The 22,898-nt window shown below is 37.7% G+C and overlaps 1 protein-coding gene across 1 annotated transcript in view; it reads left to right on the top strand.

Moving 5' to 3' along the window:
- The window catches only part of GLG1 (golgi glycoprotein 1), a 185,874-nt gene that overhangs the window by 111,343 nt on the left and 51,633 nt on the right, over positions 1-22,898 (top strand). The window contains exons 2-4 of the mRNA XM_007940357.2: positions 8,427-8,459; positions 12,358-12,444; positions 16,164-16,379. Of these exons, the coding sequence (XP_007938548.1) occupies positions 8,427-8,459; positions 12,358-12,444; positions 16,164-16,379 (336 nt within the window). The remainder of the gene's footprint in view (positions 1-8,426; positions 8,460-12,357; positions 12,445-16,163; positions 16,380-22,898) is intronic.

The raw sequence follows: 22,898 nt of genomic DNA, 5'->3' as shown, positions 1-22,898 counted from the left end.
GCTGGTTCTGTTGTGATGTCACCCATTTCATTTCTTATTCGTGTTATTTGTATTCTCTCCCTCTTTTCCTTTGTTAAATTTGCCAGTGGTTTGTCAATGAAATTCAATAAATAAATATTTTTATGTTCCACATTCCAGAGTTTGCAGAATCATAAAGCTGGAAAGAATCCCATCCGTCTTAGACCAATGTTTCTTAATTTTTTTTCTTGTCTTACAGATCTGAGATTATGATGACAGCTGTGACTTCTTTCCTCAGAAAAATACACTTACACACAAAAATGAGTTTTAAAAAGGTTTTGAACTCCTAAAGCCTGTTTGTGGATATGAGGAGAGGAAACTCCCTATTCTAGTCCAAAGCCTGCCCTTTTAGGGTCTAGAGAAGTTCTTAAGTGACATACTTAACATCACATATCTAGATAGACTGTGACTCTCAGTCCTTTTGTTATTTCTCTAGCATAATATCTCTTTCCTTAAACAAACTGAATTTATAGAGCTTAGAAGAAAGTGTAGAAATTTTAGCCTTAAAGCCAGTGATTTCAGCTTTCGGTTGTCCAACTAGGAGAATAAAATAAAATAATACTGAGGACAATTAGATCATTGATTTCGAAAAGCCATTTGAACTAAGCAGTTTTATAGCTTGTTTGGTTGTTACAAGGGTTGTCCAGATCCCTGGCTTACCTAATTGCTTCATCAGTATCTTACCTAGATTGTCTGCATCTAAATTAATCATAATCTCTCTAGACTGCTGGTTTCATTTATTCTTCCTGTCTGCCCTTTCTCCTGCTCCTCCTGAAGACTTCCCATAATTGTGCCCAACCTGACCTACCTAACCATTTTTGGGAGGTACCAAGCTGAAAGCGTTACATCATATTAGCTGCCATTTATTATCATTAGTTAAATCCCAGTTTTGTCCTCTCCTAACATTATACCTTGGGGCGGGTTGCTTAGCTTCTTTGTGTTTCAGTAACTTCTGTAAAATTGGAAACAATGCCATTTATCTTGTAGTTGGTCAGGTAAGAAATGTAGCACCTAACTCAGTTTGTTAAGTGGCAGCTTTTACTGTTTCTTGTTACATTCATCACATTCTTTATTGCATTCAGGTAGTGTGTCCAGGTACTCAGTGCTTATCCCCTTTGCTGTGCTTTTGTTTTTGCCCCCACATCATTTGTTAAACCTTAGCCAAGTTCTTTCTCTGTTTAGTCACTGCTCTTTTGGGGTGGAGCAGATGTACTACTTTCTCTTCTTTTTCTCATATTCATAGCAGTTTCCTTATTGATACTTATATATGCAACTCTTCTGTAAATTTGATCATTAAATTACCAGGAGGCTATTTATGTGGCTTTTAGAAAGTTTTCTTCTCACAGTTTTCTGTTGTCAGGTCGATTATTTTATTTCCAATAAGTAAACGTTTGAGGCTGATAGTGACACAAGAGACCTTTCCTTCAAAATCCAGATTTCTGTTGCCACAGTGACAGGAAGCAGCTGATCATGCAATGGCAAAGCGACACTTAAAATGTGGTGCTTCCACAGGATAAGAGCTCCCACTTTATTTCTCATCTAAAGGGGTAGAGAAATGGGTAAAGAAACCAGCTGCCATCGAGTCAACCCTAACTCATTGTACCTCCATGCGTGCCAGTAGCCTGGGCTCCACACGGTTCCCAGTGGCTGGTTTTTCAGAAGTAGATCCCAGGCCTTTCTTGGGAGGCTTCTCTAGGTGGACTTGAACCTTCAAACTTTTGGTTCCCAGATGAGCATTTTAACTGTTTGCCGTACCCAGGGACTCCTCCTCCTAAATTGTTTAGAAGAAAGATTGCAGTTCTTAATCCTCTATCTTGATAATGTTCCTCTAGTCATTTGAGAAAATGACTGTGTGTATCCTTAGATATATATTTGTTTATAAAATATTAACTATTCTAATATTATATACATTACAAATGTTTTAAAATAGGAGCTTTTAAAAAAATTGTTCTGTTATTTTCCTCCTGTACTCCAGAGGATCACCTAACTTGACAGTTTCTCTTTGGAGATTACTCCTCTATCTAATCCGTTTTATTCTTCAGGCCTCGCTCAGGTCCCTGTTGTTGTTTTTGTTATTGGGTCCCATTGAGTCAGTGCCGACTCATAGTGACTTTAAGTACGATCGAGTACTTAAATTCTTGTATTGCCTGATCCTGCACCATCCTCACAGTCTATGCTTATGCACATAGTGGCAGCCACTGTGTCAGCCCATCTCACTGAAGGCTTTCCTCTTTTTCACTGACCCTCTCTACTTTACCAGGCATAATATCCTTCTCTAGGGACTGGTCCCTTCTGACAGCATATGACAAAACTGTGAGAGATGAAGCACCAGCATCCTCACTTCTAGGGAGCATTCTGGCTGTCGTTCATCCATGACAGACTTGGCAATTCTTCTGGCAGTCCATGGTATATGCAGTATTCTTCACCAGCTCCATAATTCAGAGACTCTTCAGTCTTCCGTATTCACTGTCCACCTTTCACATACACATGAGGCGATTGATAAACCATGGCTTGAGTTAGGTGCACCTTAGTCTTCAGAGTGACATCTTTGCTCTTTAACACTTTAAAGAGATCTTTTGCAGCATATTTCCCCAATCCAGTACGTCATTTGATTTCTTGACTGCTGCTTCCATGGCTATTGATTATCAATCCAAATAAAATGAAATCCTTGACAACTTCAGTTTTTTCTCCATTTGTCACGATGTTGCTTATTCCGGTTGTGAGGATTTTTATTTTCTTTATGTTGAGGTGTATCCATACTGAAGGCTATATATAATCTTTGATCTTCATCAAAAAGTGCTTCAAGTCCTCTTCACCTTCAGCAAACAATATCATCTACATATTGCAGGTTGTTAACGAGTCTTCCTCCAATCCTGATGCTGTGTTTTTCTTCATCTAGTCCAGCTTCTTGAATTTTTTGCTTAGCATACAGACTGAATAAGTATGGTGAAAGGATGTAACCCTGACATCACACATCTTTCCTGATTTTAAGCCATGCAATGTCCCTTTGTTCTGTTTGAACGACTGCCTCTTGGTCTATGTACAGGTTCCTCTTGAGCACAATTAAGTGTTCTGGAACTCCCATTCTTACATTCAAAATGTTATCTGTAATTTGTTATGATCCAGTCAAAGCCTTTGTATTGTCAATAAAACACAGGTCATGTCTTTCTGGTATTCTGTTCTTTCAGCCAAGATTCATCTGACGTCAGCAATGATATCCCTCATTCCACATCCTCTTCTGAATCTTGCTTGAATTTCTGGCAGTTCCCTGTCTGTGTACTGCTGTAATCTTTTTTTACTTACTTTCAACAAGATTTTACTTGCATATAATATTAATGGTATTGTTTGATAATTTTCACATTCTTTTGGATCACCTTTCTTTCACATGGGCACAAATATGGATCTCTTACAGTCAGTTGGCCAGGTGCCTGTCTTCCAAATTTATTAGCACAGATGAGTGAGTGCTTCTAGTCTTGCATCCATTTGTTGAAACATCTCAATTCGTATTCTGTCAATTCCTGGAACCTTATTCTTCATCAGTTCCTTCAGTGCAGTTTGGACATCTTCCTTCAGTACCATCAGTTGTTAATTGTATGCTATCTCCTGAAATGGTTGAACACTGACTTTGAACAGTCACTTTTTAGTGCAGTGATTCTGTATTCCTTCCATCTTCTTTGGTGCTTACTGCATTGTATATCTTGCCGATACAATCTTTAAGTATTGCAAATCAAGGCTTGATTTTTTCTTCAGTTTTTCCAGCTTGAGAAATGCCAAGCGTCTTCTACCCTTTTAGCTTTCTAATTCCATTTCTTTGGATGTTTCATTATAATACTTTATCTTTTCAAGCCACCCTTTGAAATCTTTTCAACTCTTTTATTTCATCAGTTCTTCCATTTGATTTAGCTATTCTATGTTCAAGAGCAGGTTTCAGAGTCTGTTCTGGTATCCATTTTGGTCTTTTCTCCCTTTCTGTCTTTTTAATGACTGTTTGATTTCTTCATGTGTGATATTCTTGATGTCATGCCACAGCTTGTCTCTGGTCTTCAGTCATTGGTGTTCAGTGCATTAAATCTGTCCTTCAGATGGTCTCTAAATTCGGGTGGAGTATAATCAAGGTCTTATTTGGCTCTCGTGGACTGTTTTAATTTTCTTCAGCTTCACCTGGAGCTTCCATATGAGCCATCGATGGTCTCTTTCTCAGTCACCCTGTGGCTTTGTTCTGGCTGTTCATATTGAAGTTCTCCATCACTTCTTTCTACAGAAGTAGTTGATTTGGTTACTGTGTATTCCATCTGGCAGTGTCCAGATGTATAGTTTCCATTTATGTTGTTGAAAAAAGATATTTGCAGTGAATAAGTCAGTGGTCTTAGAAAATTTTATCATGCATTCTCCCCCTTTTCTATCACCAAGGCCATGTTTTCCAACTATGATCCCTCCTTCTTCTCAGCTTTTGCATTCCTGTCACCAGTAATCATCATGCATCTTGATTGCATGTTTGATCAATTTCAGACTGCAAAAGTTGGTAAAACTCTTCAATGTGTTAATCTTAGGCTTTAATGGTTGGTGTGTAAATTTGAATAATAGTCTTATTAACTGGTCTTTCTTGTATGTGTATGGGTATCCTATCACTGACAACATTGTACTCAGGACACATCTTGAAATGTTCTTTTTGACAATGAATATGACACCGTACCTCTTAGATTTGTTATTCCTGGCATAGTAGACTATGTAACTGTCTGATTCAGAATGGCCAGTACCAGTCTATTTTAACTAGGATATTGATTTTTATGCATTCATTCCAGTTTTTTTACAACCTCCAATTTTCCTAGACTCATACTTTGTACATTCCATGTTTCAATTATTAATGATGTTTACAGCTGTTTATTCTCATTTTGAGTTGTGACTCACCAGCAAATGAAAGTCCCAAAAGCTTTACTCTGTCCACATCATTAAGGTAAACTCTACTTTGAGGAAGGAGCTCTGGTGTGTAGTGGTTAAAGCAAAAGGTCACTGGTTCAAATCCACCAGCCACTCCACAGGAGAAAAATGGGGCTGTCTGCTTCCATAAAGATTTGCAGTCTTGGAAACTCTATGGGACAATACTCTGTCCTATAAGATCGTTTGTTGAGTCGGAGTTGACTCATATGCAATGTTTTTTTTTTTTTTTCTCCCAACTTTGGTGAGTCAGTTCTTCCTCAGTCATATTTTGAGCCCCTGCCAAAAGAGATGAAAACAAAAACACTGGTCTCCTAATTTGCAGTTCTTTTGTGCTTCAGTGGATGATGTCATTCCTTCGTAAAATGCTATATACTTAATAATTCATTGATTTTAGATGATAGCTGTTACCAATTGCAATTTAAAGGTTTTAGAATTTCTGTTTGGGGAGCTCTGGTAGAATAGTGCCTAAGGCATTTGACTGCTGACCAGAAGGCTGGCAGTTGAAACCCAAGGAGGAATTGCTGTGAGTCGGATCCGACTCGATGGCCATGAGTGTGGTTTGGGTTTTATTATTTCATTTGCTTGATAAGTAGTATATTAGTCATTTTTACTTTATAAGAAACACCCTCAAAATTTCTGGGTCTTACATTGCCAAATGTTTGTTTTTCCTGGTCAGTTGGCTCTGCTTCAGCCTGAGGTTGGATTTAGATTTATTCCACAGGACTTTCATGTTCTTGTACTAGCAGCCACCTGTACATGTCCTTCCCGTGGGAACTGGCTGGATCCCAAGAGGCAAGCCAAACTACCCAAGCACTTTTAAAGCCTCTGCTCCTAGAGTGTCTGCTAAAATCACACCAGCCAAAGGAAGTCAGTGGCCTATCCAACATCGGTTGAGCAAGGTGTATACTATGCCCACAGTGGGAGGCAGTACAAAGTTACAGGACAAAGGATCTGAATTTTAAACCCACTGAAAGGAAAATGAAAAAGTAGGAAAACAGTCAAATCTACCATTGTAGAGAAGAAAGCCATTAAAACAATCATTAATTTCCTGAAATAGATTCTGTGAACTATAAACGTGAGAACACTTTTCTGTGTCTAGGTAGCTTACATCTTATTTGACTACATTATTTTGAAAATTTTCCAAAGCTCTGAGTTTATCTCAAGAATGCCCCCTTTTATCCAAAGTGATGGTTTAATATCCTGAACACAAGTAGAGAAAATCATGATATTAATTGCCTTCAGTGCATTGTTTGAGAAAGAAGTAGAATTGCTGCTTGGTTGGGGCAAAAATTAAGGGGTAGGTTAAAATGGGATGGGATAGAAAACCACTGAAATAAAATAAAGCGTTCTTGGTGATAAACTGTTAAAAGATACAAATTAAGCACTTGGAGTTGAAGTGGTGGGGGAGGGGCAGGGAGCTATAGAGAAGAGTTTAGGTAGTTAGCTCATAGTATGGAGATGGATTTATGAGACTCAGGAAGGCACTTTACATTAACATTATCTCTTATAGAAGAGAAAATTCAAAAGTGATACTTTATAATTTTATGCTTACCTGGCAATCTAATTAAAGTCAGTTTTAGTATAATATCTGTTGTTGTTGTTGTTGTTGTTGTTGTTATGTGCCGTCGAGTCGGCCCGACTCATAGCGACCCCTCCTTGGGTTTCCGAGGCAGTATCACTACGGAAGTAGGATTGCCCAACCTTCCTTTCAAGAGTATAATATTTAAGAACTAAATATGAGAATGAGATTATATATTGGTGTTAATGTCTACTAAATTCTGCAATAGCATTCAATTTCCTGCACAGCTTTTCCTTCCTGAAATAATGCTTGGTGTAACCGCTTTCCTTTGTAGTATTTAGTATTTTCTTTATTGCTTTATCTTTATCCCTAAACAAAAAACGTTTTTTTTGCTTTGAAAATGTCACCTTTTACAACCTTAATTGGTAATATTTTATATAAGGCACACAGAATTTAGTTTGTTTGAACAGGTTGAAATACTATGAAAACTCATTGGAAATGGTGCTTGGTTTTGATGTGTATTATTGGAATTGCATCTTCTCAAGCAAACTAAAGAAGATACATGTGCAGAGCTGTTCAGTATTAGCCAAAACCTAGGCCACTTTTTTCATCATGGACTTGAAAGTTTATTTTATCTTTTGTGTATACATGTACCTGGCTTTACAAAACGAATGTATTGATTTTGCTTTGTGTGAGTGTGTGTGTGTGTTTGGTCTCCAACTGCTTTTTTAAACTTTTATTTAAAAATACTTATAGACTCAGAAGAAGTTGCAAAAAAGTAGTACAGAGAAGTCCTTCATACCCATCACCTAGCTTCCTTCAATGACAACATTAAACTAAATTTTAAATAATTGAAAAAATTTCTTGGCACTCTTTTTTTTTTAATTGTGATTTGGGTGAAAATTTACAGAGCAAATTCACTTTCCATACAGCAGTTCACATACACTTTATCTCATGCCATTGACTACAATTTACCCCAATGCAATAGCTTCCCTCCCACTTCCTCCGGATAGTTACCTCTTCCCTGCATCCATCCCTGCAAGCACTCCTGCCCCCTGAGCTGTCTCCCTGTGCATACACAGCCCTTCTTTCTCCCATGATTGTTCTCCAAGGAGAGTATCTACCTCAGGAAAATGTTCAACTCATATGCCTGTTTTTTGTTTGGCTGGAAGCCACAGGTATGGGCTCAATTCCAGACCTCAAGGGTAGCTAGGGACCATAGTCTCAGTGGTTCTACCAGGCTCTATCAGACCAGCAAACCTGGTCCCCACCTTTTTTTTCCTCCAAATGATTTTGAGTTTTGTTCCACATTGTTCTCCCTCTCTATCCAGATCCAGAATCTCTTACAGAGATCCTACTTCAAGTGGTTGACAGTGGTAGCTGGGCACCATCTAGTTCTTCTGATCTCATAGTTTTATAGGCTGTGGATCGCATGGTGTACTAGTCACTAGCACTAATTGTTTCCATGAATCTTTGGTTTTCTTCATTCTTCTTTACTCTGGATGAGGAGAGACCCATCATTGCATCTAGATGGCTGCTTGCAAGCCTTTGTTGCTACTCGCTTCTTGGCACTCTTTAATAAGCCTGTTTGTTTTAGAAATCTGTTTTTTTAAAGACTATGCCTGATCTTCTTTAATTTAACAAATTATAAAGTGTCATGTGAAGAGTCTTATGTCACCATTGCTTTGTCTCTTTAGTACATTCTTTCTCCGTTCTACCAATTTCCAGATAATGGCATTGGTTGGGAAGGGATATGTCTTACTTACCTTTCTGGTACATTTTCCCCAACACCTTGAAAGATATGAAAGTCCCGGATTTTCCTTATATTAAAAAAACACATTTGGTTGAATATTCAGATTTCTTGTTTTGCATTTATTTTGGTGATGTTTGAAAACTTGTAACGTTTCCTTTTTTTTTCCCCGTAACATCATCTCTTTTTTTTTTATCCTAGCCTGAAAATGAAATTTCATCAGACTGCAATCATGTAAGTATGGATTTTGTGTACTTTACCATATGTGCTTTGTATATCTGATGACAGATTTTGGGATTCTTGTTGTTCTGGAAAACATGTTTTCTTAGATTCTCTTAATCTTAACCAAGAGAATGATAAACTTTGGTAAAACACCACAGTAAAATCTTCAAAGAGCCTTCCATCACAGGAACCAGTAGGTTCTGCTGGGTAATATTTATTACTTAAGCTTAAATTTTTCTCTGTGACAGCTAACATATAAAAATAATTAGTTCTCTGCTTATCAAGTTTACAGCTTGATAACTTTCAAATGCTGTGTTTTAAAATTCTTTCATTTAGACTTCTACTAGACTGGAGGCATATAAAGACCTTGAAGTTAGAGAGAGATATTAGAATTAGCAGATAAGAACTCTAAAACTAATTATGGTTGATAAAATACATATAAAGTGATATATATACATACTAGACAGTATTATGTAAAGGTCTCACCTTAAAGGGAAACTCATGTGAAATCATGTGCAGAAAGTAATAGGTGCTTTGGTGGGAGTCTTTACAGAGTACAGGATTTTTCTAGGTGGGTTATGTCAGCAGAGACTTAATAGATGAAAGATGATCCTTGACCTGGGTCTTAAAAGAGTAGTAGTACTGGAAGGAGTTACTCTTTCAATACTGTACAAGATAAATTGCAGGGAAACTGAAAGAAAAGAGAGTTGGTTTGGCTGTTTAAGTCACTTCCGTAGTGATACTGCCTCGGAAACCCAAGGAGGGGTCGCTATGAGTCAGGGCGACTCGACGGCACATAACAACAACAACAACTTACTCTAAAGAAGATCTGGGTGGGTCAGAGATTAAAGTACAAAACAAAACCTCAAGAGTACTAGAAGAAAACATGAACAGAGAGAAGCTGTTTTAAACATGACACAATCCCCAAAAGATGTAAAGGAAAAAAAAATTATAAATCTGACTGCTTTAAAAATATTCTGTCTCTCAAACTGTTGTATAAATTATGAAAATTTATTTGTAGCACAGTTGAAAAGGGTTACATTCTTTAATAGAAAGTGCTATTAATAAACTTAGAAACAGATGTGAAAAGACTTCACAGGGAAAGACAAAGAGATGGTTGAGTCTGCCTCATAATTAAAGATAAGAAAATTAAAAGGAAGATGAGTTAAATGTTTCCTACATCTACCTAGCAAATATAAAAAATTTGATAAGTACAAAATATTGATGGTGTTAAGAGCATTTAAACGTTCTCTAACCCATGAGTCAAAAACCTGACCCAAATCCAACCCTTGACCTTTTTTTTTGCACATAAAGTTTAATTGGAACATAACCATACCATTCATTCATTGATGTCGGTGGCTGCTTTCATGCTAAAACAACAGAGATGAGTAATTGCAACAGTGACTGCATGGCCACTGGGTGAAAGGTAATAGTTTCCTAGATGTGATACCTAAAGCAGAAGAAACAAAGGAAGAAATAGATGAATTGAACTTAATCAATATTAAAAATTTTTGTACTTCAAAGGCTACTGTCAAGAAAGTTTGAACACAACTCACAGAATGGGAGAAAATATTTGCAAATTATATATAAGATAAGGGTCTAGTATGCAGAACATCTAAAGAACTCTTGCAACTTAATTTAAATAACCTGATTTAAAAATGGAAAAGGATTTAAATAAAAATTTCTCCAGAGAAGATACACAAATGGCCAGTAAGCACGTGAAAAGATGCTTACCATAGTTTGTCATCAGCGCCACCACACAGACTCCAAACCAAAGTGACTGCTGTCAATCCAATTTTGAATTATAGCGACCCCTCCTTGGGTTTCCGAGGCAGTATCACTACGGAAATAGATTGCCCAACCTTCATTCTGAGGAGTGGCTGGTGGATTTGAACTTCGGGTTAGCAGTCAAATGCTTTAGGCACAACGCCACCAGAGCTCCTGCACATAGACTAAGACGGCTATAATCAAAATAATGGAAAATAATAAGTGTTGGCAAGGATGTGAAGAAAATGGAATCTTCATGTATTGCTGGTAGAAATGTGAAATGGTGCAGCTGCTGTTAAAAGCAGTCAGCAGCCATGATCTGTCAGTTCCATTCCTCAGAATATACCCAAGAGAACTGAAACATGCTCTCTCTCTCTCTCTCACACACACGCACACACGCAAAAGTATACATGAATATTTATAGCAGCAGCATTCATAACACTGAAAAGCAGCATCACCCCAAATGGCCATGATATAGCTATACAGTTATTCACCAATAAAAAGGAATGAAGTACAGATACATGTTACAATATGGTTGAGCCTTGAAAACCAGACACTAAAAGCCACATATTGTATAATCCCATTTATATGAAAAGTCTAGAATAGGCAAATCCATAAAGGCAAAAAGTAGATTAATAACCACAGGCTGAGTCGGGGGAGGAATGGGAATGACTGGTAATGGGTATGTAGTCTAGTGCCTAAGGCACTTGACTGCTAACCAGAAGGCTGGTGATTCAAACCCACCAGCCACTCCTCAGAAGGAAGGTTGGGCAATCTACTTCCATAGTGATGCTGCCTCAGAAACCCAAGGAGGGGTCGCTATGAGTTGGGTCCGACTCGACGGCACTTAACAGCAACAACAGGAAGTTTCTTTTTGGGATGATGAAAATATTCTGAAATTAGAAAGTGGTAATGGTTGTACAGCCTTGTGAATACAGCAAAAACCACACCGTAGTACATTTTTAAATGGTGATTTTTATGGTATGTGAATTAGATCTCAATTAAAAAATAAAAATAAATAGGAGATAAGAGGTAGGATGTTTAACATTTGACAGTCCTCTCATAGTTATTTGATAGGAATCTTCTTGGTCATAAAGAAATTTATACCGGAAAACCAATTTGCTCTATAAACTTTCAGTCAAAATATTTGGAAAAAAAAAAAAAAGAAAATTATATTATCATAACAAGTAAATTTTCAAATAAAAAGTTGAAGACATTCAAAAGATCCAGTTAGTAACTAAAAATTGTTTTTGGAAAAATTCTATTTCTAGCCTAATCACAGAATGTCTGGTTTTGCATTAAATAAAGTAAGGTAGTATTCTTTGGTTTATATTTATATTTTTGATATTTGTCGAGCTACCAGATAGCTTTTTTTTTTTCCCTTCCTCCTCTTCCTCAGAAGAAATGGCAATAGGTCAAATACAAGTCACTCAGTAAAGAGGAAGTATTTTAATCTGTTTTTGTCTTTGATAAGGAAATCTGGTGACATTGTGGTTAAAGCCTTTGGCTGCTAACTAAAAGGTCAGCAGTTCAAACCCACCAGCTGCTCTGCAGGAGAAGGATGAGGAAGGCTACTTTCATAAAGACGTACAGCCTTGGCAACTCTGCAGGGCAGTTCTGTTCTGTTCTGTAGGGTCCCTGTTAGTCAGAATCGACTTGACGGCAATGGCTTGGTTTTCTTGGTTTGGCTTTAATGTGTACAAAAAATTAGAATGTTCTTAATTTAAAATACAATGATGAAGGAGTTTTGCTTTAATTTTAAAATACAAAATTTAGTGGGCATATAATGCTGACTCAATTTATGGATATCACTTATTTCATAGATGAAATATATTTGTCTAAATTCTAACCTTACCTTTGGAATCATTGGATTCATCTTTACTTATGAGGAGCTAGGAGGACCAAGAGTCCTTCAGACATAACTAAACTTCTCCTAAATTATTCTCAATTGTGCTTTTATTATGTCTGCCTATTATTTTCCTTTTATTGATGAATGTGATGACATTTTATCTTTGTTTCTGTTTAACTGAAGTGTGTATATGCTTTATTAGACTCTAGTGAACTTTTGTCATTTATTGTAACTATTGTTGATGAATTTTGTACAGTTCTAACTGGAGGTTTTTTCCCTTTCTTTTTTACTTAGTTGTTATGGAATTATAAGCTGAACCTAACTACAGATCCCAAATTTGAATCTGTGGCCAGAGAAGTTTGTAAATCTACCATATCGGAAGTAAGTTGTAAAAGAATTTTACAAGTATTTCATGGCTTGAAAAGAAAATTACATCCGTTCACCAGACCAGTCATAAAGGACATTAGTTATTGAAAGTCCTTAGTCATAAAAGGGCTCAGTGACTACTTTTGTTGGATTTCACCTCTGTATTGGTTCAAAGATAGGAAGGAAGATGTAATTAAAATGGCTTTGCGGGGTGTGGGGGGGAGATTCATCTTCACTTACAGTGGGATGCACTTGACAAGTGGGAAATGGGAAATCTGATTCTCTTGGTCCCCAGAAGATCCAGTCATTTTTGTCACCAGTGCATCTCTTGTTCACCTTTCACAGTCTGCTTATGTCTGAAGCACATCCACATGGTGTTCCCCAGGAGGCTTATAGACATACTACATTTCAGTCTACGCTGTTGAATCAATTGAAGCCTAGAAACATATTTTTCAAAGAGTTGGAGTTAGCATTATAAAAGTTAAGAATATGATTATGTATTTTGTTATAAATGAATATTGAATATAATGACAATAATAAAACATGTTGTTGTTGTTGTTATGTGCCATCAGGTCACCTCTGACTCGTGGTGACCCTATGTACAACAGAACGAAACACTGCCTGGTCCGTTATATCAGTGTTTCACTGCTATTCATGAGGTTTTCACTGGCCAATTCTTTAAGAAGTAGATAGCCCCTTCCTTCTTCTGAGTCTGTGTCAGTCTGGAAGCTCCACTGAAACCTGTCCACATGGGTGACCCAGTGGCATAGCCTCCAGTCTCACAGTGTGACATGCAAGCCACCACAGTACGTCAAACTCATAGACGAGTGCTGGAGTAAAATATATAGCACTATACAAATGCTAATGCAAATTTTTTTATTATCTTGATTCAGTGTCAAATAATATTAGTGAAAATTGTGGTATTTGCAAGTTTTCTCTCTTTTTTAATCAATAATAGAAAAAGAGGTAAAACAATTGATGTTTTTCTACCCCAAAGCTAACAGTCAAAGACCTTACAAATATTAGCCTGGCTTAAGCTCGTCTATTGATAACTTAAGTCAGGGCTACTTTCTCAGTAGGCCTTAGGGAAGACCCTAACCCCACTCAGATAAACCCTAGCTTCTGCTCCTCACATGTGGCAGTGAGGCCTAATAGAACCTTTCCTTTTTGGGGGAGCGAGGGCCAGGTGGGAATCATCTTGCAATATTAGATCATTTTATTCTTATAAGCATTAATTCTTCATATTTGCTACCATATTTTAAATAGAATAGCATACTTTGGGAAGATTGAACTTCAGCTTCTAGCTGTAATATTCTGCATCTCTAACTTAAAAATAGAGGTGTATGCTTAACCAAAAAAAAAAAAAAAAAAACCAACAGAGAAATGCTTCTCATGCTTCAAGTTTAAATGTTAGTGCACTTGAACTCTACTGTGGAACTATCCAATTATAAGTAGTTTCTTTTGGAGACATATGCAAACATATACATGTGTTTGAAATTTAGCTCAGAGTATATATATGTGCATATTTAACAGAACAATTTCATTCTTTGCATTAGCCTGTCTTCCTTACAATGTATCTGTAATGATGGGCCATTTGTAATGTTCTGATTTTGAAGAAGATTCAAGTAACAAGGGAAATTATACTGGAGTCAGGAAAGTTAAGTATCAGTGAGAACATAGTTGCCAACAAAACATTTTATTTTACCTCTCCTTCCTATCTTTTTAATTTTGGAATCCTACTTCCAAGGAGAAAAACATCACAAGAATTCCTACAAACTACAAGCCAAAATTGCTATTTCTGTCTATTATTGACCAAATACTGCCTGTTTTCTTCCTGTCTCCTGTCAAAAACGAATGACTGCGGCATTTTTCTAATGCTACCTTATGAAGTTGTTCCCCAGCTATCGCAGAATTTACTTTAATTCTTAAATGTGTTGCTGATTTAATTCTGTTTTGTTTTCAGTCTTTGAAATGTAATGAAATAAGAGGGTAAAAAATACTATCCAGCAGTCTGGTTGGGGGAGCAAAAAAAAAGCATAAACTTTTCATTCCAACTCTGTACCCCATTGTATTTGGTGGTAAACTAAAATACAAATAGATACTACGACATCTCCGTGTTTCAGTAAAACTCCAATGGTGGAAGCTAGTTACATACATTAATTTCTTACTGGAGCTGTAATTCCAAATGTGCTCTCCATTTTTCTTCAGATTATTTAACTGACTGACCAGTACTAGGCCTGTATGAACGTTTTTCTCTACTTCACATATGTGCCGCTAGTCCTGTTTTTATACTGATTTTTTCTGTAGTTGAATTACATGTACTGGGATTTTTCAAACTATTTTTCCTTTTTACACTTTTGAAACTCGTCTCTGTTTTGCTCAAGAAAACTTTTTCCTAGGAATGTATTCATAGCCTTCTTTTTTGGCATCACAATAAACACATTTAAGGTTAAACTGAGAGAATTGCATTCGTCTTGACTTTTGAAGATCTCTCCTGCCGGTGAAGCTAGTGTTTACTAAAATTCTCAGGTTTGCTTCTTTAAATGTGATTTTCTGTCTTGAACTGAGTTTTTGGCTTGATCAAGATTTGGTACTGGAATTAGACATGAAGAGACCTCGTTGCCTAACAGATAACTAGTATGGGGCTGTGTCCTTCATGCAACAACTTTGGGAAAAGGAGATTGTATTTGTTTTGCTCTGGGTGCATTCTTAAGAGAGACACTGTAGTAGGGGAAAATAGTCTGTCTCTATTAAAAAACAAAATAAAACTTTCCCTTCTCATTTATATTCAGAATAAGTATTACATCTGTCTTATTTCTCTTGTTAAAACTGCTGTTTTTGTTTTTAATTGCCCCAAGAGCAATAGACTTTTTCCAAACAACCTTCTCCAATTTATATTTCAAGCTTATAACCCTATAGGTAGATTTCACTTCACTTTCGGCAATTTTTGGCTAGTTTACTTAATTGGCCTTGTGGTTTGGGATGTACTTTGCAAGAAACTAACCATGTGGAATCACTCTGCTTGATCTGCTAGATCATGTGTCTGAACCACTCAAATTAGGTTTGCAGCAGCCTCTTCCCAAACTTCTTGCCAGACTTCACTGAACATCATTTTAAACATGTTTCTGTTCCAGACCACAGTGGTTTAGCTTGGATTCTGCTAAATTCATAAACACGTTCAAATCCATAGTTAATTCAGAACACATTAATATCATGTTAAGAAATAATATCATGCCTTCCCTGTTCCCCTCCCCTTGGCCTTGAAGTTTACCTAGCGATAATAGTTTCTGTGCAGTTTGGCTTAGGACATACAGCTAGACTTGAGTTCTGCACCAGTGTTCCTACTCCCTGGATTCATCTCACTGTCTACTTCATTCTTTGCATAATTATCTAAAGGTACCATCCTAAAGCTGTCAATGTTAAAAGCTCTTTTCAGTCCCTTTAGAAATGAGTTCTACCTAAGCATTTGGGTTTGTATTTTCTTGGAAAACATGTTAATCAGGTTATTTCTTAGGCACAACAATCTGGGTATATATGATACACTATTTTTCATTAAGACCAATGTATTTGTAAATGTTTTCCTTTTCAAATAGCCATTTTTTTTTTTTTTAACTTCCCAAGTAGAGAGATTGGAAATGATTAAGAAAATATCAGACATTTTTTTCTTTCATAAAAGTTGCTTGACAATGTGAGCACTGGATATTTGTGTAAAACAGCCACTTTGTTTTGAGCAGATTAAAGAATGTGCTGATGAACCAGTTGGAAAAGGTTACTTGGTTTCCTGCTTGGTGGATCACAGAGGCAACATCACCGAGTATCAGTGTCACCAATACATTACCAAGATGACAGCTATCATTTTTAGTGATTACCGTCTAATCTGTGGCTTCATGGATGACTGCAAAAATGACATCAACATTCTGAAATGTGGCAGCATTCGGCTTGGAGAAAAGGTATCTACCACATTAGCTTCACCAAAGGGTATCATGAGTTTCATGAATGAAAGCTTTGTATAGGTGCATAGGAAAAAAACAAGTTGAAATGAAAGGAATTAGTACCCGACAGCCCCAAGATCTAAGGCTAGTTGACTTGCACATGTATTTCATCTGTTGTAACAAAATGTATCCCTACTTTGTGAAAAAGTAGAAGAATTAGTCTGGTGTCTAGAAAGTGATGGTGTAGGTTTGGCCTCTTTTATTCTGAATTTGTTTGCTTGGCAAAAATGAAGGAAATTCCCAGAAAGTATTGGATGCCTGTGGGAAAAGTAGGTTGAGACTTAAGGCATCAGTGATTAAACGCTGCTGCCCATTAATCCACTGTTTAGAAACTGTGTTAGAAGATAAAGTTCATTGGTTGTTCGACCCTCTGTTTGTTCATTGTGACATAGTTTGTAGACCTTGGTCACTGACAGAAGAGGCATGATGTTCGGGTCTGGGAGCTGAGCACCCCACTTCAAAGGAAGGGTTGAGTGCTAGGTATAGTCTGGCTGTCATAGCAGCACAGAGCTCCATTCCTTTTCACAGGGCACCTTTGGGTTGGTCTTGAGAGCTCTGAGTTTGGCATAAAGGTATCAGGCAGCTAAAGAAAGGCCAGTCTTCATAAAGAAGACAGATTTTTCCTTCTCAGGTGACTCTCAAAGTGGCACAAAAGCACCTAGATCACCCTGATAATTTAGGATGCTTCTTTGATTTTATCTAAGGTGTTGGAGATTATATCCAATTCTAAGCCTCACTTTTTTTTTTAATTGCTATTGTGATGTATGTTAAAAGTTTACAGAGTAAATTTCTTTTCCATATAGCAGTTCATATATGTTTTGTTTCATGAGACTGACTGCAATTCCCCACAGTGTAACAGCTCTCTTCCCACTTCCTCCTTGTGTTTACCTCTTCCCTGTGTCCTTCTTTCCTGTGCATTCCTGCCTCCTGACTATCTCCCTGTGCAAATACTGCTCTTCCGTTCTCTCATGATTGATTGTTCTAGGGAGTATATCTATCTGATTTAGATGTTCACCCTATATGCCTGTCTGTCTGTCTGGAAGCCACAGGATTAGTTCAAGTCCAGACCTAAAGCATCTGCATATTCGTGTACCAGACACACTTTTGAAGATCAATGGTGATACTTTCTCACGTTTGGGACCAGTGGGCCTGGAACAGAGTAGACCATTAACATTCCCCTCTCCAGCAGGTCTTCCCTGTTGTTATTAGGTGCCATAGAGTCATTTCTGACTCATAGTGACCCTATGCACAGCAGAAGGAAACACTGCCCGATCCCGTGCCAGCTCCATGATTCTTGCTGTACTTGAGCCCATCATTGCAGCCACTGTGTCAGTCCATCTCATCGAAGGCCTTGCCCTCTTTCATCGACCCTCCACCTTACCAAGCATGACATCCTTCTGCAGGGAATGGTCCCTTCTGACAACATGACCAAAGTAGGTGAGACGAAGTCTGGCCATTCTTGCTTCCGAGGAGGATCTCAGCTGCACTTCCTCCAGGACAGATCTGTCAGTTCTTTTACACGGTACTTTCAGCATTCTTCTCCAGCACCACAACTCAAAAGCATCAGCTCTTCTTCGGTCTTCCTTATTCATTGTCCAGCTCTCACATGCATATGAGGCAATTGAAAGTATCATGACTTGTGTCAGGCGCACCTTAGTCCTCAAGAGACATCTTTGCTCCTCAGCACTTGAAAGAGTTCCTTTGGAGCTGACTTGTCCAGTGCTATATGTCATCTAGTGTCTGACTGCTGCTTCCATTGGCATCGATTATAGAACCAAGCAATGTGAATTCTTTGACAACCTCAGTCTTTTCTCCGTTTATCATGATGCTACTTATTGGTCCAGTTGTGGGGATTTTTGTTTTCTTTATATTGAGATGTAATCCATACTGCAGACTGTATTCTTCAATCTTCATCAGAAAGTGTCTCAAGTCATCCTAACTTTCAGCAAGCAAAGTTGTGTCATCAGCATATCACAGGTTATTAATGATTCTTCCTCCAATCCTGATGCCACATTCTTCTTCATATAGTCCAGCTTCTTGGATTATTTGCTCAGCATCTAGATTGAATAAGTATGGGGAAAGGATATGATCCTAATGCACTCCCTTCTTGATTTTAAACCATGCAGTGTCCCCTTGTTCTATTCAAACAACAGGCTCCTGGTCGTTATACAGGTTCCTCATGAGTATAATCAAGTGTTCAGAAATTCCCATTCTTCTCAATGTTATCCACAATTTGTCATGATCCAATCAAATGCCTTTGCATAGTCAATAAAACACAAGTAAACATCTTTCTGGTATTCTTTGCCTTGAGCCAAGATCCATCTGACAACAGCTATGATATCCCTTGTTCCACATCCTCTTCTGAACCCAGCTTGCGCCTCTGGAAGTTCTCTGTCAATATACTGCTGCAAATGTTTTTGAATTATCTTCAGTAAGATCTTACTTGCATGCGATATTAATGATATTGTTCGATAATTTTCACATTCTGTAGGATCACCTTTCTTTGGAATGGGTACAAATATGGATCTCTTCCAGTCAGTTGGCCAGGTAGCTGTCTTCCAAATCTCTTGGCATAACTGAATGAGTGGCTCCAGTGGGGCATTTGTTTGTTGAAATATCTCAGTGGGTATTCTGTCAATTCCTGGAGCCTTGTTCTTCGCCAATTCGTGCATTGCAGGTTCGACTTCCTCCTTCAATACTCTTGGCTCTAGATCATATGCCACCTCCTAAAATGGATGAAGATCAACGAGTTCTTTTTGGTACAGTGACTCTCTGTGTTCTTGCCATCTTCTCTTGATGTTTCCTGCATCTTTCAATATTTTGCCCATAAAATCTTTCAGTATTGCAACTCGAGGCTTAACTTTTTTCCTCAATTCTTTCAGCTTGAGAAATGCCGAGTGTGTTCTCCCCTTTTGGTTTTCTAACTCCAGGTCTTTGCACATTTCATGATAGTAATTGGCTTTGTCTTCCCTATTGACCACCAAGGTAATAACTGATTACCTGCCTGTTCGCTGTGTGCTTGTCAATATAAAACCTGTTTTCACCTGCATATCTGAGTTACCCAGTCTTCACTGGTTGAAATGGTTACAGAAAATACTACTACTAAAGCTTAAAGGCATGAGAAGTGAAGATTATCTTGTCAACTTTGCTGAAAATAACAAAAAAATGTTTCTGTCGACTATCAAAATGTACATTTATGTCATTTTTATCTTTTGATACACCTACCAGCTAGGTGAGGTTTCTGCTTCTCATGGTCCCCTACTCTAGCTCCAAAGGTTTTCTTGTCTTTTGGGGACAGTGAGATGGACTCAAGCCTGTACTTCTGAAACACCATGTTCCTTTCCACATAATCCACTCTCCTGCTACAGCTGAGTTTAAAAATGAGGGAGCTACATGCTCAGCATTTCTGTTTGGATTCCAAAATTATCCTAAGAATTAATGAATTGGCTGCCAACCACAGAAAAGAACTGGCTCATCACCTTTAAATTGCTGCTGCTGAAGCTTGAAAACTGACTAGCTTTGAACTGTCCTCCTTCAAAGGACAGAGGACAGAGTCATTGTAATCTGTTTGTACCCTGGCTCTAAAATGCGTGTGTGTGTGTATACATATATATATATATTGTTCTAAAATATATGCATTTTAGGACAAAGACAAACCAAAAACCAAACTCACTGCCATTGAGTCAATTACGACTCATAGCGACCCCTCCTTGGGTTTCCGAGGTGGTATCTCTACAGGAAGTAGATTGCCCAGTCTTCCTTCCAAGGAGTGGCAGGTGGGTTTCAACCGTCAACCTTCTGGTTAGCAGTCAAATGACTTAGGCACTACGCCACCAGAGCTCCCTTTAGAACAAAGAAGACATTCATAAAACCTTTAAACTTTTCTAGATGAAATTTAAAGAAAATACGAGAATAAATCTTCAAAAGTTACAGTGTGGTTGGTTTTGTATAATCTGAAGAGAAATCAGAATGTGGCATCCAATAAAGGAACTTAACTGTGGCACATGGTGACTGTTTTTATACTTTTCACTCGGTAGCTGTGTCATTTTTTATCATTCCCTGAATTTAACCCGTTACTTTGGTAATTGAGATGTTCTTTTTCTCCCTTTATCTAGTGAAATAGATTACAGAAGACATTTCCCAGATGCAGGACCTTTGTAATAGAGAATGGTTTATAATAGAGATAAAAACTGAATTCTTGCTACTGGTCTGATTATTGTTATCTTTATGTGTTCTTTGGAGGAAAAAAAAGGCAGTGAATAGGGGAAGAAACATCCTTAACCCCTGAAAATTGATTGGAGCCTTAGTGATAGTTTTAAGGTAGACATTCATCTTACCTCAGTAGAGATTATACAAATCCACTGTAAGTCCATTTATGGAATCATTTGTTATATGCCCAACCTGTGTAATACTAACTTAACCTTTTTAACCTAAGTAATTTTATTATGTTATAGATAATATGCAGCTGTGTGGTAGTTCTTCTGCTTTCCTTTCATTTCTTTTTAGTAGTTAGCCATCCACTCTTTATTGTCAAGTACTTGCATACGTCTCAGCTATATAGCTCAAATGAACTAAGTTGAAAGGCTCAAAGACTCTAGGAACTGAGAAGAATTCCTGAAATATCTTTATTTGAAGAAATAATCTATCTGAAAGTTACAATGAATGGAAACATCTAATGGAAGTGATATTACGACCTAACATCAATATGTGATGCCACAATTCCTGTAATTAAAATTAAGTCTTAGATTACTTAGAGGATTCTAAAACCATGATGCTGCTGCCTTAAATCGAATAAGAAGCAAATGGAGCCATTAAGAATTAAAATAGCCCTAAATATTTAATATTACTGATGGCATGTTTGAAACAATTATAAGCCCTAAATATGTAGGGAAACACTTATCAGACTCATTACATGGAGTTTTTTTGTTTCTGTGTTTTACTACCATCAAATGCGAGGATTAAAGCCTGAATCTAAACTAAGAGATGATTATCATACTATTATTTTCAACCTCTTTCTGATGCTTGAGAGCAGTGATTCTCACTGTATGGTCCATAATGCAGCAAATCCTCTGATAAAAACTTGCAAGTCTTTATTTGATTCTTATAGGTAAATGTGTGGTTTTGTAGACTCCTTTTTATATATAATTAAAAGATAATTGTTACTGGCCATCTCTATAAATGATTATAGGCTAGTAAAATTATGTACAGGACATTGTCTTATAACATAAAATCATACTTATAATCTCATGTAGAAATCTTTGTTATCATAGATTTGTTTTTCCTTTGTAAGTGGAAATGGATTTGTGTTGCCTAAGTGAGTTAAATTCAGGAAAACTTGAGGGTGACTCATAAATTAGGAATAAAAAAAGAAGGCTTACTCTGAATCTCTGGGATTGGTGTCCACAGTCCTTTGTCTTTATCTCTTTTTATCTGTTCAGAATTACTCTCTAAAAAAAACTCTTGATTATTCCAAGTTTCTAAACATTGGGTAGAATCATACAGCTAATAAGAATGGTCAAACTACAGATAGAGAGTAGGAGGGCACAAAAATTTGATAGTATAGGAGTTCTGGCAAGATGGAGGAATAGGCAGACAAGCTATACAGACCTCTGCAACAAAGCAATGTAAAACCAACTGCAACTGATAGAGATAATCCTGGAATCCTGAATGCTGAAGGGAAGGAAAAAGAAGTGGATTAAATACCAACTAGTAGAAGAACCTGAATGGAACAGTGAGTAAGGAGACAAATGAGCTGTGGACTGTTCACTCTCCTGAGGGCACAGCCATTTTGAGTATTTCCTGACAGCAGACTAAGAATCAGTTCTGCTCACCAGGGTTGCATGGGCAAGGACTGCATCGGTGCCTGACAACCAGAAGGAAGAACACAACAAAGGGACAGGCAGACTTGTGGACTGCCAGCAGCTGTCCTGAGGGCGCGCAGCCATTTTGGATGTTTGCAGACTGCTGGCACAGCCATTTGGAGCATGTGTGGGTGGGTTCCACCTGCTGAGGACAGCATGAACAGCTGCACTGGAGACTGACGACTGGAGACTTGCGCTATCCCCCTTGTTACTCTTGTGCCCCATGCCCTCTTGGTGAACAGGGGTATGACCATCCCCCTGCTACCACCCACCTTGATCTGTGGGGGTTCCATCCCAATCTGTGCCTTGGCAGAGCCTCAGTGCCATGCCTTGCCCCCATAGTTTTATTTTTCTTGATTTGTTCTCAAATTGTTCTTTTTATCTTCCTCCTTTCTTTCCCCAACTTTTTTTTTTTTTTTCTCTTTCCCATCCCTGGTTCTTGTGTTTTGTTTGTGTGTGTGTGTATCCCACCCCCCTTTTTTGTCTTCTCTTTTCCTGGTTCCCTTCTTTTTCCTTTCACATTTCCCCTATTCTTTTATTCTTGCTCTTTTCTCTGATTCCTCCCTCCCCAGATATTGTGGCTTCCCCCCCTTCTTTTTCATATTATTTTTCTTTT

Source organism: Orycteropus afer, unplaced genomic scaffold (assembly GCF_000298275.1).
Source record: "Orycteropus afer afer isolate SDZICR_OR568_19922 unplaced genomic scaffold, OryAfe1.0 scaffold00067, whole genome shotgun sequence".
Classification (NCBI taxonomy): Eukaryota; Metazoa; Chordata; class Mammalia; order Tubulidentata; family Orycteropodidae; genus Orycteropus; species Orycteropus afer.
Note: the sequence above shows the minus strand (reverse complement) of the source record. Positions and strands in the feature narration are given on the sequence as shown.